The sequence below is a fragment of the Paralichthys olivaceus genome, chromosome 17 (assembly GCF_024713975.1).
Source record: "Paralichthys olivaceus isolate ysfri-2021 chromosome 17, ASM2471397v2, whole genome shotgun sequence".
Classification (NCBI taxonomy): Eukaryota; Metazoa; Chordata; class Actinopteri; order Pleuronectiformes; family Paralichthyidae; genus Paralichthys; species Paralichthys olivaceus.
In genome coordinates this window covers 15,503,053-15,525,849 of record NC_091109.1, presented here as the reverse complement: position 1 = coordinate 15,525,849, position 22,797 = coordinate 15,503,053, and the positions used below count along the sequence as shown (strand labels likewise).

Here is a 22,797-nt window from a genome sequence, read left to right as displayed (position 1 = left end):
AAAAAGGCAGTTTCGGAACTGATGCTAAAGGCTAATCTGAGCAAAAGTCATTTCAGGAAGTGGATTAAGTCTGCAAATTCAACTACATATGCTAGTTTGGTGGCTGCTCAGGAAATAGTCAGGCACGGGAAGCCATTCACAGATGGAGAATACATAAAAGAATCATTCATTAAGATTTCAGAACATCTATTCCTGGACTTCAAAAACAAAAGTGAAATTGTGCAGAAAATCAGAGATTTGCCTCTCTCTGCGAAAACTGTCAATGACAGAACTATAAAAATGGCAGAAAACAGCAAATTAAAGACATCAATTCAGCTTTGGCGTACTCAATCGCCTGTGATGAATCCAAAGACTAAAGTGATATCAAATAAATAGCGCTGTTCTGCCGATATGTGAAATCGGCTGGGCCACAGGAAGAAATGATTGAACTGATACCACTAAAAGACCAAACACGGGGGGAGGACATCTATGAGGCTGTCTTGGATTGTTTAAGAGCCAAAGAAATAAACACCACCCACCTGGTGTCAGTGGCTACTGATGGGGCACCAAGTATGACAGGAGGGCGGAAGGGCTTTGTGACTTTACTGAAGAAGTCGCTGGATGGAAAGCTGCTGACATTTCACTGCATCCTGCACCAAGAGGCACTGTGCCCTCAAACATTTCCTCCGGAATGCACAGAAGTAATGAATGTTGTAATTCAGATTGTCAACAAAATAATGGCAAAAGTTTTAAATCACCGCCAGTTCCGTTTGTTACTGGATGAGGTGGACAGCGCATATTCTGATCTCCTGCTGCATAACAAAGTCCGGTGGCTGTCCAGAGGGGAAGTGCTGAAACACATTAATCCTTCCCTGTCACTCCCCTGAGCATCGATCCATCCCTATTGAATATGACTGCATTTGCAGGTGTAAGTCAACCAGATCTTGAGATGGAAGTGGCCGACATCGCCGACAAAGATATATGGGTTTCCAAGTTCAAAAGCTTGACAGCTGATCTTGAAAGTGTTGCCCGTCAGAAGGCCATTCTTGCTCAGAATCACAGATGGAGTGAAATTGAAAACCTTCCCAAGGTGGATAATTTAAGTTTAGATTTTTATTTCCTAAATATGAGGAGGACTCAAACAAACATTGACTATTTTATTTTAAATTAAGCATCAACCAAACGTCTTCTTTTTCTTACATTCAGAAATAATATTCCTTCTCTGTAGCAGTTCATTAATTTCTTAAATGCAACACACAATAGTTTTTTATACAGAGCATACAGGTTAAAAAAGAAAACAATATATACAGTGTTATCCTCATTTTAGATGTCAAAAGGGTTTTGTGGCTCCCGGTGCTTTTTTTTCTGTGGGAAGCGGTCCAAATGGCTCTTTGAGTATTAAAGTTTGCCGACCCCTGATCTAGGCTAATGCAGGTGAAATTGAAAAGTGTGAATGGCATTATTTCACATATAAATCAAAAGTACACAGCTTCAGTTTTCTAGCAGTGGTCTGTAGACAACCCTGCCAGGATACATTGTAATTAGAGGAGCAGTTAAGTTCAGTAACCTTGCTTCTATACTCTGGTTAATCAAGCACATGGTGTATCTTCGAAGAGGGGGGATGTGACATGAAATTGTATGAAAGTACGGGATTATCATGCAAAAACAAATCACTAGCATGCTAAGAGAGAAACATGATGATCAAACAGTTATTTTGGTAGTCTTGGGCCTTAGCTCTACTGTGAGGAAACTTGAGCCATTTTCAGACATGACCTGTGGGTAAAATAAAGTGGCTACGGAGTGTGCCTACAGTTTGCTTTTCACACATGCACAACACAGTGGAAGGTTTTCTGCACAGATGCGTTCACAACTGCATTATTCTAACGAGAGGTGGAGCAGGTAGAGACAGGAAGTGATGTATTAAGTCCGCTACATAGATCACGTGAGTTTCTTGACAACACACAGACACCGTCGTCAGCTCTTATCGCCACAAACTCTCTAGACATCTTTGTCTGTGTCTTCTACATGTGTGACCACTTTTTCACGAGGAGATATTTGTTTTCTTTTTTTTGTCGTCTGTCGCACATTTGAAGCATCATCTGACTAGGAGAGATTTCACCGCATAGCACAAACACAAATTAGAAAACTCACGACACGCAGGACATAATAGTTACATATCATAGTTTTTACAATTCTTACGTTTATGAAATCGTGGTAAAATCGGTTAAACCTGACATCCCTAGTGGTGAACTTACAAGCTTCTGGGGTCAGTGGGCACTACAGCAGTAAAAAAAAAATTCTGAGCTCATCTCCCAGTTGGGGTAAGGTGCACTTCAGGTAGCATTTAAAAGCTAATCATTTCATAGGCACTATTATATTAGGTGGACATTTAGAATTTTGACTGTACACCACATCCACATACTGATACTGTAAGCAGTCGGACCTACATATGCATGTGTGAGTGTATATACGAGTGGTCAGTACCAAGTTCAGGAGGAAGGACGGTGAGTCTGTTGCCCTGGATATGAAGCTCTTTGAGTTGGGCCAACTCCCCAATCTCCTTAGGCAATGAGGTCAGATCATTATCCCTCAGACTCAACTGGAAAAAGGAAAAAAAAAATAGAAGCAAAAAATGACAAACTCAATTTAATACTTACATGGAAACAGCATCATGAATTTGTTAAAGGCACATACAAGCACATTCTGACTCAATTTAAATACTGAGTTACTTTTAAACTCTAAATCCATTGATTGATCAAGTTATCTTGCAAACATATTCTCCTTCTCTATTTTCTTGTAGTCTGAACTTTAGTAACTGACAATTCAGTTTTAAGTTGCAAAAAAATGTAATATAGTCCAAACATATATTTCCTTGATAACCTCAAACAACCCTGACTCTTGAAAATCTCAACATGAGAATTGTAATCACATAATCCATTAAAAATAGGATGTGTGTTGGAGTGAGTGGGGAGGTGTGACAATGGGGGAGGGCAAGGAGGGACAGCCATAATCAATGTGCTGAACAAATCTCCAACATATTTGAAATGGTAATATAATTGAAAATCAGTTTGTAGTGTATAGTGCAGATCTTGATCAGGGGCGCTGGAAAAATGTCGCCCATAAAGCAGAGACAAGTAGCCAATAAGGGACTATTGCTGGGGAATATTTGGTACGGCAAAGTAAATTTGGTCAACCAACATTGTCAAAAATAATGCCTGAAGGGCGATTCTGATAGCACTCCAAGCCCAGTCACTCAGTGTCGGTGGTGGAGGAAATCAGCCGGTACTAGCGACAATGATGGCCACAGATACGCACGAAACAGCATCGCACCCACCAAACAGCAAATTAAAGAAATTGGACCAGATTGACCTGATATTAAAATCAGCCAGGGAAAGAGGTAAAACGTACACCTAAGGATTTTCCTGTCACTGGTACAGCAGAAAGGCTTGGCTCACAGGTTGTATAGAGTATGAGTGGTAAGATACTGTATCCAGCAGGATATGGTACCTCCTTTTATTTTGTCTAAATAGTGTTAAGAGCACTGTATATGTTTCAGGAATGTGTACTTAGTAAACACTAGTAACCAGACTCAGTCTGTTATCTAATGATGCATACTGTACTTACTATCTGAGCACAAGGACAACAACAAATAATAATTTACATTATTTATCAATCAGCTGATTATTATTATTTTTTAATATATTATTTAGATTTAGTTTAGTTGGTTAAGTTTGTTTGTGCAGTATGCAGTATAATATTAGCTATCTGTTTTTGTGTAAAAATAACTGACATGTTTATTATTGTTTATTGATTAAATAATTACCTACTATTTCACAAAGAACTGGTTTCCTGCAGTTTGTGTTAAATCGTAGTGGGATGGTTACTGAAAACTGAGTATGGCACAGCACAGCCCCACCAAGAATATTTTTCACCAGCCACCACTGACTGGAAGGCTATTGTTTTGTTGGGATCATCATTCTTCAGTTTTGGATACAATTCAATCTAAAAACTGGAAACAGTGCACTGCGGATGCATGCATCGGCCAACCAGTGCAGTTTCTGCCTCTGTAAAAAAAAAATTGCCCAGATTATTCCTGTGATGTCACACTCACAAGGCAAATAATGTGTTTTGAGAGGTCACAGTGACCTTAACCTATTACCAACAAAATCTAATCAGGTCATCCTTGAGTCCAAGTGAATGTTTGTGGCAGATGTGCTGAAATTCACTTTGGGCATTCCTGATATATCGTGTTCACAAAGGTGTGAGGCTATATGACCTTGACCTGTTGGCTCCAGTCTTAAACTACTCAGGTCAAAATCTTTCATGTAGTTGTGGACACATAAACATAGGGGTTGTCACTGCTCAGACTGATATTCTTGTGTTTTCAATGTTCCCCTCCTTCGCAGTGTGTGCGCACATGGGTGCGGTCTCCACACCTGGCACCTGGCCTATATCACCTAATCAGCAGCTCTACAAGAACCCCGTTCTTCTCTGCACTCATCACCAGGTTGTTCAGTCACCTCAGTGGTACAAATTCTCGGCCGCTCTAACTACTTATAGTGGAATCTACTTTTTGTATGCTTCTAGTGAAACCTTCAAATGCTATTTTTCTACTGTGCCTCAGGATCTGCCTTTTCTCCAGCTATTTCAAAGAATGAGTTGCAAGCGGTGAAAGCTGAAATAAAGAACAACACGGCCGCAATTCACTCTGAAATCGACCAGATGAAAGCTACAATTAAGGAGGTGGAAGGTGGGCTAACGACCTGGTCGGACGAGGTGGCAGTTTTACAGACTACGGTGAGTGACCTGGCAGCAGAGGTGGCTGGGCTCCGGAATAAGTGTGAGGACACGGAGGGAAGACTCAGGAGCGCTGATGGATAGAGATGTGTGTGGGATTACTCGGCCCACTCCGGGAAAGTACGGGAGGAGAGAATGGCGTTTGCCTATCCTGGCAACCACACACATATATTAACACGGGTCTCTCAACCCACACACACACGTCTGCTCGCTGCTCCAGTCTCAGGACGCCGGCCTACTACAGGAGAGAGAGCAGAACCAGGTTACCAGTATGCTCTTATTGATTGCCTGCTCACCTGATTCTGCACAGCTGTCGGATCACCGGCTGAGCCACCCTGTTGTCCAGCAGTTGGCGCCCTAACCATACCCCACCGCCACAATGTGCTTGTGGACCGCTCTCACAGAAGTCTGGGTCCCGAGAGGAAGGGTGGGAAACCACGCGCCATCATAGCCAAACTCCACTACTACCAGGACTGCGTTGAGGCACTGAGCCGGGCGCGCTCCCGAGCCCCACTCCGGCTCAATGGTGAGACAATTGCTATCTTTCCTGATTATACTACGAGTGTCACTAAGGCCATGGCGGCATTCAATGAGGTCAGGAAGCTGCTCCGCAACCGGCAGGGGGTCTGGTATGGCATCCTGTTTCCAGCCCGTCTCCGCATCACGTTCAACGGAGAAGAAAAGGAGTTCACGGATGCAAGCAAAGCGATGAGCTACGTCAAGAAGAATATCGTCTCTACAGCCGAGGGTTGAGTGAGTAATATTGCCCCAGCTAAATCATCGTCTCTAAACTCCGACGGGACGATATTTGTTTGAACACACTTTTGAATTAGGATGATCAACACTGCTGTTTTATTTTTGTTATATATAGACTGATGAGAGGAGTCTTCCAGGCCTTAATTTTAATTTTATTTTTATTGCGGTAATGTATGGATATACAGTTGTTGTTGTTTTCATTTATATGGTTATAAGGCCCTGGCACAGTCTTGGACATAACTTGGGTTGCACAGTATTTACATGAACGTCATGATTTCATTTATCTTCTATTTGGGCTAATGGGTGGGAATTCTCCAGGCCCTATTTCATATGCAGCAGGTTATTTTTGAAGTGATTTTTGTTTAAAATCCTGATCCATATTATTGGTTCATGTGCTGCTGCTAGTTGTGATAGGATGCGCTTTTTGAATTTCCTTTTCATATCAGGGGTTCGGCGGGAGCCTGAGTAGTAGGCTCTAGAGTTTCTCCACACAAGCACTAAATGTGCGGATTTGTTTCGGAAGGGTTCGGTGTGCACCTTGTTCCTGTAGGTGCTGAGGGGGGTGGGATGGGTGTGGGGTTATGGGGAGGGTGTACCAGACTTTGTTGTTTATTGCATTTAACTTGCCAGACGTCTGTTTTATGGCCCATCTGCTGTCATGTTGGGCTTCCTGTAGGGCTCAGATATTCAACTTAAGGGGAAACCCTTATTATGACTGATATCAATATTCTCAGAGGATCAGATGGTAGCATGGTTAACTTCGTGAGCTGGAACGTCAAGTCACTTAATCATCCTTTAAAGCGAAAAAAAGTATTTACACATCTGAAGCAGCTTAATATAAATATTGCATTTCTTCAGGAGACACATCTACGGACAGTGGACCATTCTCGATTGAGAGGGGAGTGGTCAGGACAGATACTTCACTCTCATTACCATTCGAAGGCTAGGGGGACAGCTATATTAATTGATAGAAATACACCGTTTACGATGACAAGCATAGAGGCTGACCCCGCTGGGCGCTATATTATTGTTGTAGGACAAATTTATACATTTCCGGTCATCTTGGCAAATGTTTATGCACCAAATTGGGACGATTCAATGTTCTTCACCAATTTCTTCTCCCGCTTACCAAATATGACATCGCATTATCTTATCCTTGGCGGTGACATGAACTGTACGCTCTCCCCTATGTTAGATCGTAGTTCACCCAGATCATCGTCCCTGTCTAGGTCGGCACGCTCTATCCAGCTTTTCCTTGACTCATATGGAGTAGTGGATGTGTGGCGTTTTCGTAACCCTGCTTTCAGGAGTTACTCATTTTTCTCCTCGGTTCATAACACGTACTCCCGTATAGACTATTTTTTTTGGACAAAAGATTACTTCCCCTCATAATCACATGTAAATATGGACCCATAGTTATCTCAGATCACTGCCCTTTGACTATGACTGTGTGCATCCCAGATACACAATCCATTTATCGCCCTTGGAGACTCAACCCTCTGCTTCTGTCAGATGACGCTTTAATAGTTTTATTGCATCTGAAATGTCATTGTTTATAAATATTAATCAAACACCTGTAATGTCTTATCTAACTATTTGGAAGTCATTGAAGGCATATTTACGAGGTCAGGTTATCTCGTTTTGTGCTAATCAGAGAAAAGTGAACACTGCTCGACTTAAAGAATTGGCGGAAGAGATTCTTGAGCTAGATAGGTTACATAGCGATCTTCCTTCTGCAGACTCTATGAAAAAGTGTATGTCACTGAAGACAGAGTTTGATCTTTTATCAACAATACAGGCTGAGTATCTTATCTCCAAATCACAACATGGGTCTCCAGCACGGGGAAAGGGCTGGACGGATTCTCGCTCACCAGTTGAGACAGAGAACTGCTAATCAGACCATCCCTGAAATAAATGATGAGCAGGTCTCAAAATGTACAGATAGTCTTAAAATTAACTCCTGTTTTCAATATGTTTTTATATGTCATTATACAGTTCCGACTCGAAGGGAGGGATGGCACTCCCAAACTTCATGTACTACTACTGGGCGGCTAACATAAGATCACTGCTGTACTGGATGAGGGATAGTGCTACAGACCCCGGATGGACAATTATGGAGGGGGCATCCATTGGGTCCACCTCCCTGGTGGCCCTACTGTGCGCTAAATTACCATTCACACAACCTCTGTCTAGCTTTACCTCTAATCCAGTTGTTGTACACTAAATCAAAATTTGGAATCAGTTTAGAAGATCTTTCTCTCTTACGGACCTGTCACTTATTGGGCCAATTACATATAATCACCTGTTTATCCCATCATTGATGGATAAGACATTCGATATTTGGTCTAGAAAGGGGGCTGTCTCATTGTCTGATCTTTATATTGATGGTGTTTTTGTCTCATTCATGCAGCTAATACAGAAATATGATATTCCCAGGTCACATTTTTATAAATATTTGCAGCTGAGGAACTTTGTAGCCTCAAATTCAGATATTTTCCCATTGTGCTCCTCAAATTCTTTGTTAGATTCAATTTTTAAACGTAAACTGGCCAGGAAGCAGACCATAAGTGTTATCTGTAATTTACTTATGCATCCATGATTTGACACCTTTAAATCTTCTTAAGAGTAAATGGGAAACAGACTTAAGCATCAATTTCAGATGATAATTGGCACAAAGTAATCCAAAGAATTTTCTCCTCCTCCATATGTCTCAGACATGCAGTTGTCCAATTTAAAATTGTTCACCGTCTCGGTGGTCTAAAGCGAAACTCTCTAAGATTAATTCCGATATAGATCCCACATGTGATCGATGCAGACAGGCTCCAGCTACTCTGTTGCACATGTTTCTGTCAGGGGAGTGAAATTTTACAGAATTTGGCAACCTTTTTTGAAGATATGGATGCTGACAGCATTGCTATGTAACTATTGCCTGTAATTTTATTTCTCTTGCTCTTTTTCTTTTATGGTGGTCTGGCTGTGTAATGTGTAATATGTATGTTCTTTGTCTGGTACTGGGTGGAGGTGGAGGGGGATGTTGTATTTGTTCCTTTAGTGTTATTATGTCTGTTTGTATGTTATTTTTTGCCTGTTAAGCCCCTCTGGGGTACTGTCTACTATTTGAAAATTCTAATAAAAAAACCTTGATCAAAAAAAAAAAAAAAATTGTTTAGTGACATTAGCAGGGAAAACTTATATATATACAATATATCCTCAGATGTCCAACATCTAGAGCATAGATTCTCAAAGTGTGGCCCGCGGGCCAATGGCGGCCCACAGAAACATATCTGGTGGCCCGCAATGAATTACAGTTGATAGTTATAATACAATTGTACATTGCTTTGAAAGGATGAATCTCCGTTTCGTGGTCTTTGGCGACATCTATAGGGATTAGCGGTAATGACAGGTGTGGACCTCACTTGACCTCACTCCCAGAGGTCCATGGTGCAATGTTTTTTTTTCACCACTGGGGTGCTGACGACATATCCCGCTTCACTCTGCCTCGGGGAAGAGAAGAGATCGTGACCATAGCGTCGAAGATGGAGTTAGAGCGGGAGTCGGAGCTGGAAGCCTCGAGAAAAAAACGTTGTATCGGCGAGGAGAAAAGGCGGTTTCAAGATAGGTGGACGAACGCGTACTTTGTCATACCTCACGGGTCGGATAAAGTGATGTGCCTGATCTGCAAGCAGGTGAACAAACTTCTCAAAGAGTTCAATATAAATTGCCATTATGTCACGAATCATAAAAGCTACGAAAAATTCACCGGTGAGGAGCGCACTAGTAAGCTCGAACAAATGAGAAGAGGCTACACTGCACAGCAGTCAATGTTCACAAATCTGGCCAAATCCAGTGAAGCTGTGACAGAGGCTAGCTACGTGGTAGCTCGAGAAATAGCCAGGCGGAGCAAGCCGTTCAGTGACGGAGAATTTGTGCGAGACTGCATTTTAAAAGTGGCCGACATTGTATGCCCAGAACAAAAAACAAAGCTCTGTGACATAAGTTTGTCGAATGACACAGTGACACGACGAGTCGAAGATCTGGCTAACGATCTCAAAGAGCAACTGGGACAACGTTTGCAGGGCCTGGGAAAGGGGGCCTTTTTAATTGCACTGGATGAAAGCACGGACATTTCCAATTCAGCGCAATTGCTGATTTTCATCCGAACAGTCATGGAGAACTTTGAAATAGGCAAGGAGCTGCTAAGCAGGGAGAGTATCAAAGACCGAACAAGAGGAGTTGACATTTGTGATGCTGTGTGCCGCAGTCTCGATGCATACAATGTGAAGCTGCCGTCTATGGTCGGTGTCACAACAGATGGAGCACCGGCAATGGTTGGGAGAAAGACAGGTGCCGTGTCGCTGCTCTCTGAGAAAGTGGCCAACAATGGAGGTGAGAAACTAATCAAGTATCACTGTATAATACACCAAGAAGCCCTTGCTGCTCAAATGCTTGAAATAAAACATGTCATGGAAATTGTTGTGAAGACAGTTAATTTCCTGAAGTCCAGAGGTCTGAATCACCACCAATTCAAGACGTTTTTGGAGCAATCAGAGGCAGATTTTGGTGACGTCATATACTTTACTGCTGTCAGGTGGCTGAGAAGAGGTGCCACACTGAAGCGTTTTTTTAACCTGAGGAAAGAAATAAGAGAGTTCATGGAGTTAAAAGGATAAGATGTGACACAGTTAAGTGACACTAAATGGCTCTGTGACCTAGCACTCCTTGTTGACCTGAATACTTGTCTCAGTGATCTCAATGTGAAGCTGCAGGGCCATGGGAATCTCATTTCAACACTATTTGACAACGTCAAAGCTTTCCAGTGAAAACTTCAACTGCTGTAGGGACAGCTCAAACAGGGATATCTAACCCATTTTCCCACCTGCAAGGCGCTGGCAGATGACACAGACGGGCGCCACGTTTTATGTTTTAAGAACCATAACCTCATAAAAAAACTCAGAGAGGATTTCGACCACCACTTCTCCGACTTCAGGGACCACGAGAAGTCATTCAACCTCTTCCAAAATCCTTTCTCATGTGTCCCTGAGGAAGAGCCTAGAGAAATGCAGTTTGAGCTCATCGACCTGCAGGAGAGCTCCGAGGCCAGAGCAGCATATCGTGAACCTCATTGAGTTCTACAAAGGACTTTTCCCATCCACATATCCTGCACTTCGCCAGCATGTAATCAGAATGGTCTCTTTATTCGGAAGCACATACATTTGTGAGAAGACCTTCTCCACCATGGCCATCAACAAATCCAAGCTGAGATCCAGGCTGACAGATGGCCATCTACATGATGTCCTTCGTATCGCAACGACGGAGATGGAGCCGGACATCAGAGGCGTGGCCAACCGAAATCAGCACCACAAATCCCATGCCAATAAAAAAAGGTATGTTGTTTAACTAGTAACAAATATTCAGTTTGACTTAATGACAAGCTTATTGATGATAGGCAATGATAGATATTGATGATGATGACGACTTGTTTGGTAAGCTTCTATTTTGAAAGTCTCTCTCTCTCTCTTTCTCCCCCTCCTGGTCTCTGTCTTTCTCTGCAGGTTTTCCTGTGGTGCTTTGGTAGCTGGAATTGCTCTTGAATAAGGTCCCTGCTGATGATAAGACAGGAAGCAAGGCACACAGAGACTGACTGTTTGTGTTAAATAGGTTTTTACATACTGTATATTCTGAAATGAACTGCACACAGGACTGTTATATCCTAAATTTGATCGGATTTTATGTGCATTACAATGTTTCAAGTTTCGCCAGGTTAAGGTTCATTTATGAATTAAAATGTGTTTATTGCACATTATTGGATGCATACCAATAAGTTTTTTGTAATATTTTCTTTTATTTAATTGCTATTATTTATTATTATTATTTATTGTTATTATTTTATTTTATCTTATTTTATTTTAGTTATTTTAATCTAATTCATTTCTAACCTGCCTCCAGTGTTTCCTCACTGCTCAACGATGAGGTGGTGCTTCCTTAGTATTAGGGATGGCGGAGGGTGTTTGCTTGTTCTTATGTTTTATGTGAAGCACTTTGTGTTGCATTTTTTTGTTAGAAAAGTGCTATACAAATAAAGTTTGATTGATTGATTTAAGTGTAAACTGTAGAAATGCATTGTGTTCATTAAAATGATTACAAATGGGATTTTTCTGTTTTTTCCATATTTTATTTTTCCTTTGGCGGGCCCCAGTCCAATGTTGGGTTCCTAAATTGGCCCTCAGCTACCAAAACTTTGAGAACCCCTGAGGGTTCACTACAGTATGTATACACTGTTGAAGCAATGCAATGTTGCCTTGCTGTTGAGTTCCACCCTTTTTTGTTCTGTCAACTATACTACTTACAATTTGCAACTTGGTCAGCTTCCCGATGTCAGCAGGCAGGACCTCAAAGTCGTTGTCACTCAGATAGAGAGCACGAAGAGTGGCTGAAAAACAAATACTTCTTTTAGTGTGTCTGTCTGTCTGTCTCTGTGTGTGTGTGTGTGTGTGTGTGCGTGCGTGCGTGCGTGCGTGCGTGCGTGCGTGTTTACTCACTGAGATAGAAGAAGTTTCCGGGTAGTGAACTCTGGTTCAGGTTGTTGTAGGTAAGGTCCAACACTTCCAGAGCTGGCAGTGAACCAAATCCTCTCGGCAAGCTGCTCAGACGGTTCATGCTGTACTTACAAAAACACACACGTGCCAGACATTTAAAATTGCCTCTAATTTTAACCATTTGCTTATAATAATACCCTTAACCCTGAGGGTCATGGGATGATTGAAACCATTATTGAAGCTGGTTCACTTAAATCAAGAAAACTTTTGATGCAATTCTAACCTGCTGCAAAGCAGGTGAAATTTAATCGTAAAAATCAAAACCTGTGTTGCCTCTAAGGCATTTATGTCATTTATCTTTATTGTTTGCTTAAAAATAATTCATTTATATGTGTTTAAGTTATAAATAGCAGTAAAAAGGATACATTTTTGAGAAGCTTTTATTATGAAAGTCAACTTGCTAGCGACATCACTTCCTTGTTTACATTCTCTTCCTGGTTGCTTTGAGAGGGAAACTGACATGCTGTTCATGCTCTGAGGCTTTTCCACAGCCCTTCACTTAGGAACATTGTTTGGGCAATACCGTAAGTGTATATATTTCATGATGATAAGATGTTAAAAAGCATAAATAGCAGTAATTGTTAAAAACTCATGTTTCATTTGTAATTTCGAAAGGTCATTTTGCATTCTTCTCATGATCATTACTGTTGCTCAAGGTACATACGAAGATGTAAATTCATATTTTGAGTTGTTTCCTAATGCAATATTTATGCAAATACTGATCATTTTTGTACTTTGTATTTCTTTTATCTACTGTTTTCACTGCTTGTCAGATGACGTTTCAGAGAGTAAAAAGTCAACTCTACTTGGACTCCTGAGTTCATTGACAAAAGTTTAGCTTGGTGTTTAACCAGAGTTGCTACACTCTGCAACAGAACACTATAAAACCGATCAAGTGGGATCTTTTTGCTATTCAAGGCTTTTTATACGTTTAATGGCTTTAAAACAAAGCTTTAATTAAATAGAGGGAGAGATTATCACACTAAATTAAGTGGTAAACCTGAGATCAATTGAGACAATTGATAATCTGCTTTATTGTACAGGTTCTCTATGAGATCAAAACCGGTCAATGGCCCAACTGCTGACCAATCAGATTACCGAATTAAAAAAAAAAAAAAAATAGTAAAGTAAGAATTGGGCAACAGATTTTTTGTTTTTTTTTGTTTTTATAGAATAGTGGAATCGTTATGCTATTCAAGGCTTTTTATGTGTTTAATGGTTTTAAAACAGAGCTTTAATTAAAAAGAGGGAGAGATGATCACACTAAAGTGTAGAAGGTAAACCTGAGGCTTAATGAGACAATTGAGAATCTGCTTCATTGTACAGGTTCTCCATGATGGCCATACAAAATGCATTGAACACAGACATCTTCACTCCTTCTGTACACTCATTGAATCTGAATGAATGAAGAATGACTGTAAATATCATCATCATCATATGTAATTTAATCTGTGATAAAATGACCAAAATTTATTACTGACATAAAGATAATTGTCAAACCTTTTTTAAGACAGGAAATTTTAGACAATTGTCATCTTTGGTCCAAAATATCATAACATTCTTTGCAGCATTGCATTTAATATAAAATTCACCACTGACACACAGAGTTAAGTCCAATTCATTTTACTGTATCGAAGCTACGTGTGGGTACACATATAACCTACACACACGGCCAACACCATTGTGAGGATTCATAGTTGTGTATAGATTTGTGTGAGTCACGCTAAAATTAAACTGCCAAAACCCTAGTGGTGGTATAGTTTCTATGCTAGTGTTAAGTGTCTTCCAGTTTCTGCTCTGCTTATTTACAAATTCTCTGCTGTCTGTTTTCTTCAGAACAATGGCGAGTGATACAAGTGGATCATGTTGGAGATCAATTACATTTTCTTGAAGAACTGCAATGGAGAAAAGAAAAAAATTGTCTGACGCAAAGGCTATGCTACTAAGCGGACCAATCACAGCTCTTGCAGTCTGCGTCGCCTCAATGTATAGTTACATTTTTAGGGAAGTGCACATTGGGGTACTGCGTAGGGCTGTGCCTAGGGAACACACCGTAGGCTATGACGTAGCCATGATGCAAAAGCATGAATTGGCCTTAAATAGTCAAAATAGCGCAGGTCTCAAACAGCTCCATACTGAAGACCACAAAGTCACCAGTATACATAATATGGTTAACTAGATTCATCTTTAATTTATATCAATACATTATTGACTTAACATCTTCAATATCATTATAATTACAATTGCCATCTCTGTCTGACATTTTCTTCTGTATAAATACTTTAAACATTGACATACCTCTCCATTTATGTTAAACATGGGATTTTCTGCTACACTTGGAATCTATTGCACTTCTGTCTATCCTGGGAGATGAATCCCTCACATGGGGTTTCTCTCTGGAGTTTCTACTTTCTTTTTTTCCCTGCTCTGAAGTAGTAGAAGTAGTAGGTAGTTTTTCCTTACTCTAGTTGAAGGTTAAGCCCATATGAGACAAATTGGGATTCGTGAATATGTGCTATACAAATGAAAACTGATTGAATGATGCGTCATTGGTATAAAAGTCTAAAATGTCTTTCTTGGTAAGGGTCGACCAGATCAGTTTTTCTGTGTCAACACCATTTCTCTTACTATATAGTAGAGGTAGATTATCCATATCTATTAGCATGGCAAAAGGGATTACACCTTAATGAAGCGGGTACATCATCTGTACTAATATGATGGTCCAGCCACAAGTGGTGTGCCAGGTCTCACTAATGTATGTTTAACCTGGGGACTCCAGCCCTATGAAAGTTATAATTGAAAGATTTTCATTTTGCCAAGGCTTGTTTTGCTAAAAACGTCTCTTGCATACATAGAGTGTCACAGTTCTCCAAAAGATTGTCCCCAACAATGCATTGAGCTTGGTCCCCTTGTCCATACGCAGGCCATGACAGTTGTATGACAGATCCCAACTAGAGATTGGGCATGATTAGCAAGGCAGGTACACATGCCCCCTGCAGCAAGTGCAGTGTTTGATCTGATCATTTCAGCCCTGGTGGCTCATAATTGTACCAGACAAATGCCCCTTCTGTCCAGAGCACCCGATTACACATTTTTGCTCAACTCGGTATAATAATGGTTGCAGATTATTGTTCTCATATCCTGAGAGTGCACATTATAACAAATATGTATTGACAAGTGGAAAAACATTAGTTTGAGCAGAGAAAGAAAAAGTACATTGGAAGAATTTACAACAGTACTGTAATTAGTGCACCAAAGAGAGGGAATTGTTACCTCTTCAGTCACCAAACTAACTCTAACTAATCCATCCTTGTGGCCTTTTGAACCATACAATGTCGTCCCACTAGACTAATTGATGACATTACATACAAAATATTATTGTATATAATTTTCCAAAAAACAAAAATAAAAAATCATTAAAAATGACCTATATACCAATCCATGTATCATTCGTTCATTCGTTTTTCAAAATAAAACCAAAAATAAGAAAACGAAAAAACAACTCGTTTTCTTAGTATTCGTTTCCAAACCTAAATTAAAAAACGGATAACGACTCCTTTTTTTAGTTTTCAATTTTATGCTCAAATGAATAATGGAAAAAACGGATAACGAGCGTTTCCCGTTTCATGTTTCATCCAATTGTCAATTATCGTGACCCGGAAGTGGCCTGGCGCCGGGGAGATTGACCGAAGCTGGCTGCAACCTGAAGATTTAGCAGCAGAGCCAGCGTGTAAAATGGACATTTACATCCTCTTCCGCGCAGACAAAATGGTCACGCTAAAAAGAGACGACATGACCACGGAGAAAATAAGTGTAATTTTCCAGGTATGGTTTTTTTTTTTTACATTTAACGTTACGTTTAAAACAATACTCGTGGTGGCAACGTTGGCGCACTCAGCCTCTAAAGGAAAATAAGTTAATTAAGGATTTTCATTCAAACTGCACATATTATTATTTTATTACTTTGTTTTCCACACTGACTGCTCGAACATAACCAGCATCAACAAGTTTCCTGGGGCAAACTTCATACTACTGAACATCCATGCATACGTCTTATCCGCAAGTGTACAACAAACACCCTTCAAAATAAACGTCACAGTCACTCATAACACAACGAGTAAGGTTTTTTTTGTCTTTGGTTATAGAGACATTTTGTTGTATAAGTAAATTTTCCATAATCCATACAGGAGAGGCATACTTTTAACAGAGACACAGAGAAAATAGTGTAATGCATTTATTGAATAGCAGTTCAAAATGTCAGTGACTCCTAAGTGATTATCCTTTCATATTAAAAGCTTATATGTAGAAGATTAGCCAACTACACCAAGTCGTAGGGACATTTCATCACACAAGGACAAGAACCCCCCTCGGTGCTAAAAAGTGCTCTAACATGACTTTAAAATGCTGGTTTTCATTTATCTTTTTAGGATTTCTCAGCTTTATTAAATGGTTAAAATGTAAAGTAATCAAAAGGCATTCATGATTTTAATGATGTAATTAAAAAAAGTTACATTATGACCTTATATAACTTATTAACTGGCTATAAATGTGTGTGTGTATGTACAAATTTAATCATATGAATAAGAACAGTGTTTAGGGTCTCTCTTCTAACCTATGTTTCTACCATAGGTCCAAAAGGAAACTGTCTATTTGACAGACAATCACAACGTGGCCATTTTTCCCCAATCGGATGGTGACTTCAGCTCCTTGGACTTCATCACTGAAGTCACTATGAAGTGCATGGTGACAGTACCACTGTTGAGAAATCAGCAGCGGTACTTCCCAATGGTCCGCCTGTCCGCTTTTCTTTTCACCGCCTAACCAGCACAGCCACAAGCTCCTCCTGTCCAACTTCAAGGAGCACCACCTCTAAAAGCTTTGTTAGGTGAGGAAACTTTTCCTTGTTGCTGAAGTATCCTTTGTCACCTCTGTTACTACTTATTTTTGGGCTACATTATTTGCAGAGGTGTGTCCAATTCTGTTTGCTGGAAAACCCTGCATATTATGGCTGAACAGTTCATCCAAATATTATCATAATTGTAATATGGCCAAGTGCGATGTCCAAATCACAGGAGCTGCAGTTTTTGGATAAAGGTAAAATTCCAGGGCTTAGGAGATGTCCCATCCTTAAGAAGGAACATGAGGCCAACAACATCATAATCATCAGTTTTATATTTAATTCAGTGAAAACCAAATGCAAAAATGACCTTTCATTTGAATTACCAACATTCAATTAATATTCTAAAATCATGGCTCATTTCAGTAGGGTGATGTCAGTGAGCAGGATTGCGCACCCTCTGCCAGAGTAATATTAGAAATAACATCATTAAATGAATAAAAGCTTTATTAACATGTTTCATTATACAGATTAATTACTTGTAATGCATAGTCTTTCCTAGAATGAAAACAGCATGTGACCTTGTACTTTGCATCAGATGACATATTGTTTCATATTTTTTATTTGTAATATACTTGGTTGTGTGTGTATAAAAAAAACCTATGTTCTCATCAATATTCAGGAATGTCTTCAGTGCTGAAGTTGTGAAGGGAAAGCTGGAGACCAAGAAGATGGTGACAGTCCGGTTTTCTCTGACTTTGAGGCTTGTGTGCAAACAATCAATCAAAATCATAGCTAAATCTGGCATAGATCATCTTCTCTCATTTGAGATTTATGTATTTGTGCATGGTCCCCGTTTCATAAATAAATAAATAAAAAGTTACTTATTATCTTTATATGTAATCAGTAGGACAAAATTCACCCTTGAAGAAGTTGTCTGCACGTAAGGAAGCCTATTGATGTTATGTCTGTGTTGAGACAGTTTTTATTGCATGTACAGGGTCAAATAAAACTCCCTGCCATGATCGACTCTGATTTGGTCCCACATTCCATTGTTGGCAACTGCTTACCTGCAATAGAGAATTGTGCAAATTATATGGATACATGTATGTGGATATGATAAATTCAGATTTATTTAACAGTCAAATGCACATAGTACACAGAGTGCAATAATTATATGAAGAGCTTATCATTTACTTTATTTTTAACATTGACTACTTGCCTGTAAACTTCCTCATAAATAATAAGGTTGTTCTTCACTGGCATTGTGGATTCAGCAACAATTTTGCTGCTGAAACCATTAATAGCCAAGACATGTGTCATTCCAAACATTCCCAGCTTCTCGTTTTGATCGAGGTGGAGTTTGTGGCCCATGTATTCCGCATGGTAAGGAACTGGATTCAGATTATGCGCTCCCTAAAGCAATTACAATGCAATCAATGAAAAGTGCAATAACATTAAATCAGCTAAAATATTCTAATTATTCAGAAACCTAATACATGCATGTACAGATAATATAAGTCTAAATTAAACTTTTCATGAGGTCACTAACTTCAAAAATCATCTTTTTGCTCACAAATACAATTAGTGTAGGTGATTTACCTGGCGGCGCAGCTCATTGTATGGCTGGTGAACCTCTCTAAGAATCCTTCCCACTCGTGCTTCACCTGCTTTAACTCCCACCGATGACATGAATCCTGTCATGAATTTTCGTCCATAAGTTGGACCTGTCTGTCAAGACAAAAAAAGGGTTAAATTAAATAATTTGCCTAGCCATGTAACTAAGACTTAATACTAATTTAAGATTTACATTAAAAGTCAATAACAAAAACAGTTATGTGACTTTTGTGAAACTTGACATATACCTTTAAATTACACACATGACAAGGTCAAATATATCCACAAGAATTAGGCACAATGTATTAAATAGGGTGACGTTGCTTTAGGGTGACGGATGTTTTAATTTAAAAAAAATAATAATTTCAAAAAGAAATAATATGCGAGCACTTACCTTATCTATTGATGACAGGATAGCAGTTTCCAGTTCTGCGTCTGACACGTCTTTTACGCCTGAGTTGGTATTTAGCACAGAATCTTCTCACCGACATTTCCGAGCACCTCTGAACACCGAACTGCTGAAGCGCAGTAGAAATCTCGGCATGCGTTTTGCCATCTTCAAAAAGCTTTCCAATCATATCTAAATGATCCTCAAGTCAGGCCATTATTTTGTTTCGCGGGCTCTTGCAGTAAAGGCAGGGACGGCCACTTCCGGGTCACGGTAATTTCCGGCTCACTGAACTTGCTTCAGATCAAAACTGGATGAAACATGAAACGGGAAACGCTCGTTATCCGTTTTTCCCATTATTCATTTGAGCATAAAATCGAAAACTGAAAAAAGGAGTCGTTATCCGTTTTTTCATTTTAGTTTTGGAAACGAATACTGAGAAAACAAGTTTTCTTATTTTTGGTTTTATTTTGAAAAACGAATGATACACGGATTAATACCAAACAATATGCTCAGTGAAAGTGAAAAATTGTTCCAAATTTTTTTTTACATGGAAAGTTTGTTGGCCCCTGTTTAAATTGAGAAGCACAGGGACCACACAAAGAGGGAAGTAAACCAACACTAAATTATGTGTGTTATGGAAGTATGGTAGAACTACTACAACTCACTATAACAGCTTCTACAGTCTTCAGTCTTTAATGCAGACCCTTGGCAATCTACCAGACAGGTGTGTGTATGTGTGCTTCAATGTTTAATGTTTGAGCCACCAATATGCGATTCATTGGTAAGATGGAAGAAATATAATAATTCACTGAATATAGGGACCTCACAGCGGCCACCACTTGGGCCCTAAACAGAGGCTAAGTTTAAATAACTGGACGCTTGTTAGGCTTTAAAAGTTCCGGATAACTCTCTGGGTCAAGAAAAGGCTGTGATGGCTGTGGGATCACATCCGCGTGATGTTTGCCCAGGTAGTATTCAGCCTTCAACTGTACCTGGACTCTACCTCTCACAATGTTAAAACAGAGGGGGTGGATCACAATGGCCTAGAGGAGGCCGCCTACATCACAACGATGCTGGAGTGCAAGGTGAGCCTGTTCAATCTCTGAATCTTCAATCAATTATTTTTATCATCACAAAGGTATTGTTGTAAAAACTCGACTCTCTGTGTGGTTGGTCTGTTTGTCTTCAATCTCTTTAAGATGCTACAAGCCTATTAGTGATGTTTTTAAGCCAAGGCTTGGATTTAGTTGATTCATTTTTCTATTTCTTCATGAAACCAAAATGTTGGAGTGTCAGTGTTTTCCGAAGATAAGCCAGTGTTAGCCATGGCAGACACTGGCTTGGCATTTCTAGTTAAAAGTATTGATTTACAAATGACCAGCGAGAGTTGTTACCTTTCTCTAGTTGGTCAGAGCAAGGAATTAAGAGTATTATTCTGGAGATTCACTGCATCCAAATGTTACCCCACCATCTTGGAACCCCTTAGATTCAGTTATTGTGTCCTAGTTTAATCTGACATTGCTCATGAGTGAGACAAATTTTCAAACTTACCACCACTATCAGCCATGCCATTAGCCTAAATAGTAACTTTGCTGTCAACGATCAATAACATGGGGCATGTTTTGGAAAACAGGGTTTAGAGGGTTAAGTTAAACCTGAAATTTTGGTTTCAGAACAGGTGATTATAATTAGTTTATGCAACTCACGAAATAAAAAGCCCTCAACAGTGGAACACACATCGCCCATAACTCTCCTCCTCTGCTGCAAAAACATCACAGACACAGTGGAGAAAGCCTTCAGATGGCTCTATATCAGGAGAGGAGATCCTTGAGGAGGAGCAAATGCCATCTGAACACAAGTCAATGTCTGTTGAACCTTGGCTGTGTTGCCTGGGAGAGGGTGGCTAAGTAGACCTGCAATGTTAAATTAATTTATGTTGTTCCTGTAGCTCCCTGTAAACCAGATGTACAAGATGTACTTGAAGAAAAAAAATAAAAATAACAATTAAAAAATGGACACTAAGGCTGCAAATGGAATGGTGGCAAATACAAATCATTGATTTATGAGACATGGGTCAACACGTCCAGCACTTGAAACTGCTATTCGGTTTAAAAATGAAAATATTTTCAACTGTAGATGTAAAGAGGGATTCATAAGAGAATGTATTAAACACAATTATTCCCCTTCAATTTAACTTAATAATTATTAATTAATAATATAATTATAATATATAAATATTAAATCCATGACACTTACTGTCTTCCTGCTTCATCTAAAACAGCATGTGCACAGAGAAGGGTTCAATCATTCAAGTGCAATAAAATTGATCCAAATATTTTTCAATTATTAAAAAGAGCTTGTTTCATTAAAATAAACACTGCATATCTCATATCAAAGCAAAGTTTTTCAATGACACATGCATATTTCAAAAGTTTTCACAGTTGTATCCCCACAGGATACCAAAAGACCCCCACAGGATACTAAAAGACCCCATCACCCCAGCAACAAACGGTTCTGTCTGTTGCCGTCTGGCAGACGGTACCGCAGCATCCGGACCAGGACCACCAGACTCAGGGACAGTTTTAACCCACAGGCTATAAGACTGATGAACTCCTGAGCTCTGTGAAGGTCACTACATCTGTTTATAGCAACATATTTATTTATACATTATATTCATATGCACAAAGAACTATATTTATTTATTTAGTTTACAAGAACTCTCATTCTGTCATTATCTTTTCTATTCACCATATTTCTAACCTTATATCAAAATATGAGTGCAATAATTCATATCTGTTCATACCTCCCCATAAATGCTGCTAAATCCTGACTGCACATGTATATAGTTCACTTTGGCACCTTATAATGTTTTTTTTGCACTAGTTATATTGTTACTGACATTTGTACTTTATTGTTTTATTTGCACTAGTTGTATTGGTATTTGTATTTTTAGTTACTCTTATTTTCTGACACTATTGCATGTTGAGTTGCTTGAGGTGCCTGTGATTTAAGATTTTCATTGCCAACATGTACGCTGTATCTGTTGTGCAGATGACAAATAAAACTTTTGAACCTTTGAACTTTTTGTCAACACTGTCAGATAATTAATTTAAATTGTGTCAATTACACTGTGATTAATAGGAGTATGGAGATGTAAAAGTAAAAAGAGTTTAAACTTCTCTCTCTCTTTCGAGCTTTCTAGCCCCATTTATACCGGGCATTATCATGAAAATGGAGTAATCACAGGCACAAGTGGACAGTTCATACCTGGTATTAGAATGTGTCTTCACATGGATCTCACATGACCACTTGCATCCCAACTCTATGTACAAATAAACACATATATTATTTCCATTAGCAAAGACTAAATGTGTTGTTGCATTTACAGGTGGTAGGCAGCAATGCACTACCCGGCTTAGACTGCTGGAAATTAAAGGAAGTAGAAGTAGAAATAAAACTATAAAGACTGGGTCCATTCTTTGGCATGTTCCAGGCTAACCAAACCATGTCTCTATGGGCTTATTGGAATTTTCAGACATTGTGAATAGCCATCTTTCACAATTTGAGAACAAACTGCTGTATATCAAATAAGTAATTAATTCTGCTTATGTAGAGGATGTCCGTTTAAGTAGGCAGTCCTTTAATGTGGCCTAGGACACATTTACAAACAGTCCACCTCATAATCTTTGAGATGAGATCTCAAAGTGATGGGATCTCAAAGTGATGAGATCTCAAAGCGATGAGATCTCAAAGTCTCTTCATTGTCTTCATCACTCAAGACAGATGTTAACATTAGGTATTAGGAATTAACAAGACCAATGCCT

At 39.4% G+C, this 22,797-nt stretch overlaps 1 protein-coding gene and 2 long non-coding RNA genes across 6 annotated transcripts in view; 1 reads left to right on the top strand and 2 right to left on the bottom strand.

The window, feature by feature from the left end:
* rsu1 (Ras suppressor protein 1) overlaps positions 1 to 22,797 on the bottom strand; it is a 34,066-nt gene that overhangs the window by 6,750 nt on the left and 4,519 nt on the right. For both annotated transcript variants that reach the window (XM_069512875.1, XM_020101369.2), the window contains 3 exons: positions 12,072 to 12,190; positions 11,880 to 11,962; positions 2,464 to 2,578 (listed from right to left, as the gene is read on the bottom strand). In XM_069512875.1, the coding sequence (XP_069368976.1) occupies positions 2,464 to 2,578; positions 11,880 to 11,962; positions 12,072 to 12,190 (317 nt within the window). The remainder of the gene's footprint in view (positions 1 to 2,463; positions 2,579 to 11,879; positions 11,963 to 12,071; positions 12,191 to 22,797) is intronic.
* Positions 12,201 to 17,995, top strand: LOC138405292 (uncharacterized). Of its 2 annotated transcripts, none has more exons than XR_011239008.1 (3): positions 12,201 to 12,652; positions 13,965 to 15,953; positions 16,758 to 17,995. It is a non-coding gene; the product is annotated as an uncharacterized lncRNA (long non-coding RNA). The 2 variants fall into 2 exon arrangements; XR_011239009.1 differs by having other exon boundaries at positions 13,965 to 17,013; positions 17,648 to 17,995.
* On the bottom strand, positions 17,646 to 22,234 carry LOC138405291 (uncharacterized). Of its 2 annotated transcripts, XR_011239007.1 has the most exons (4): positions 18,977 to 22,234; positions 18,568 to 18,696; positions 18,188 to 18,381; positions 17,646 to 18,035 (listed from the first exon to the last, which is right to left on the bottom strand). It is a non-coding gene; the product is annotated as an uncharacterized lncRNA (long non-coding RNA). The 2 variants fall into 2 exon arrangements; XR_011239006.1 differs by having other exon boundaries at positions 18,568 to 22,234.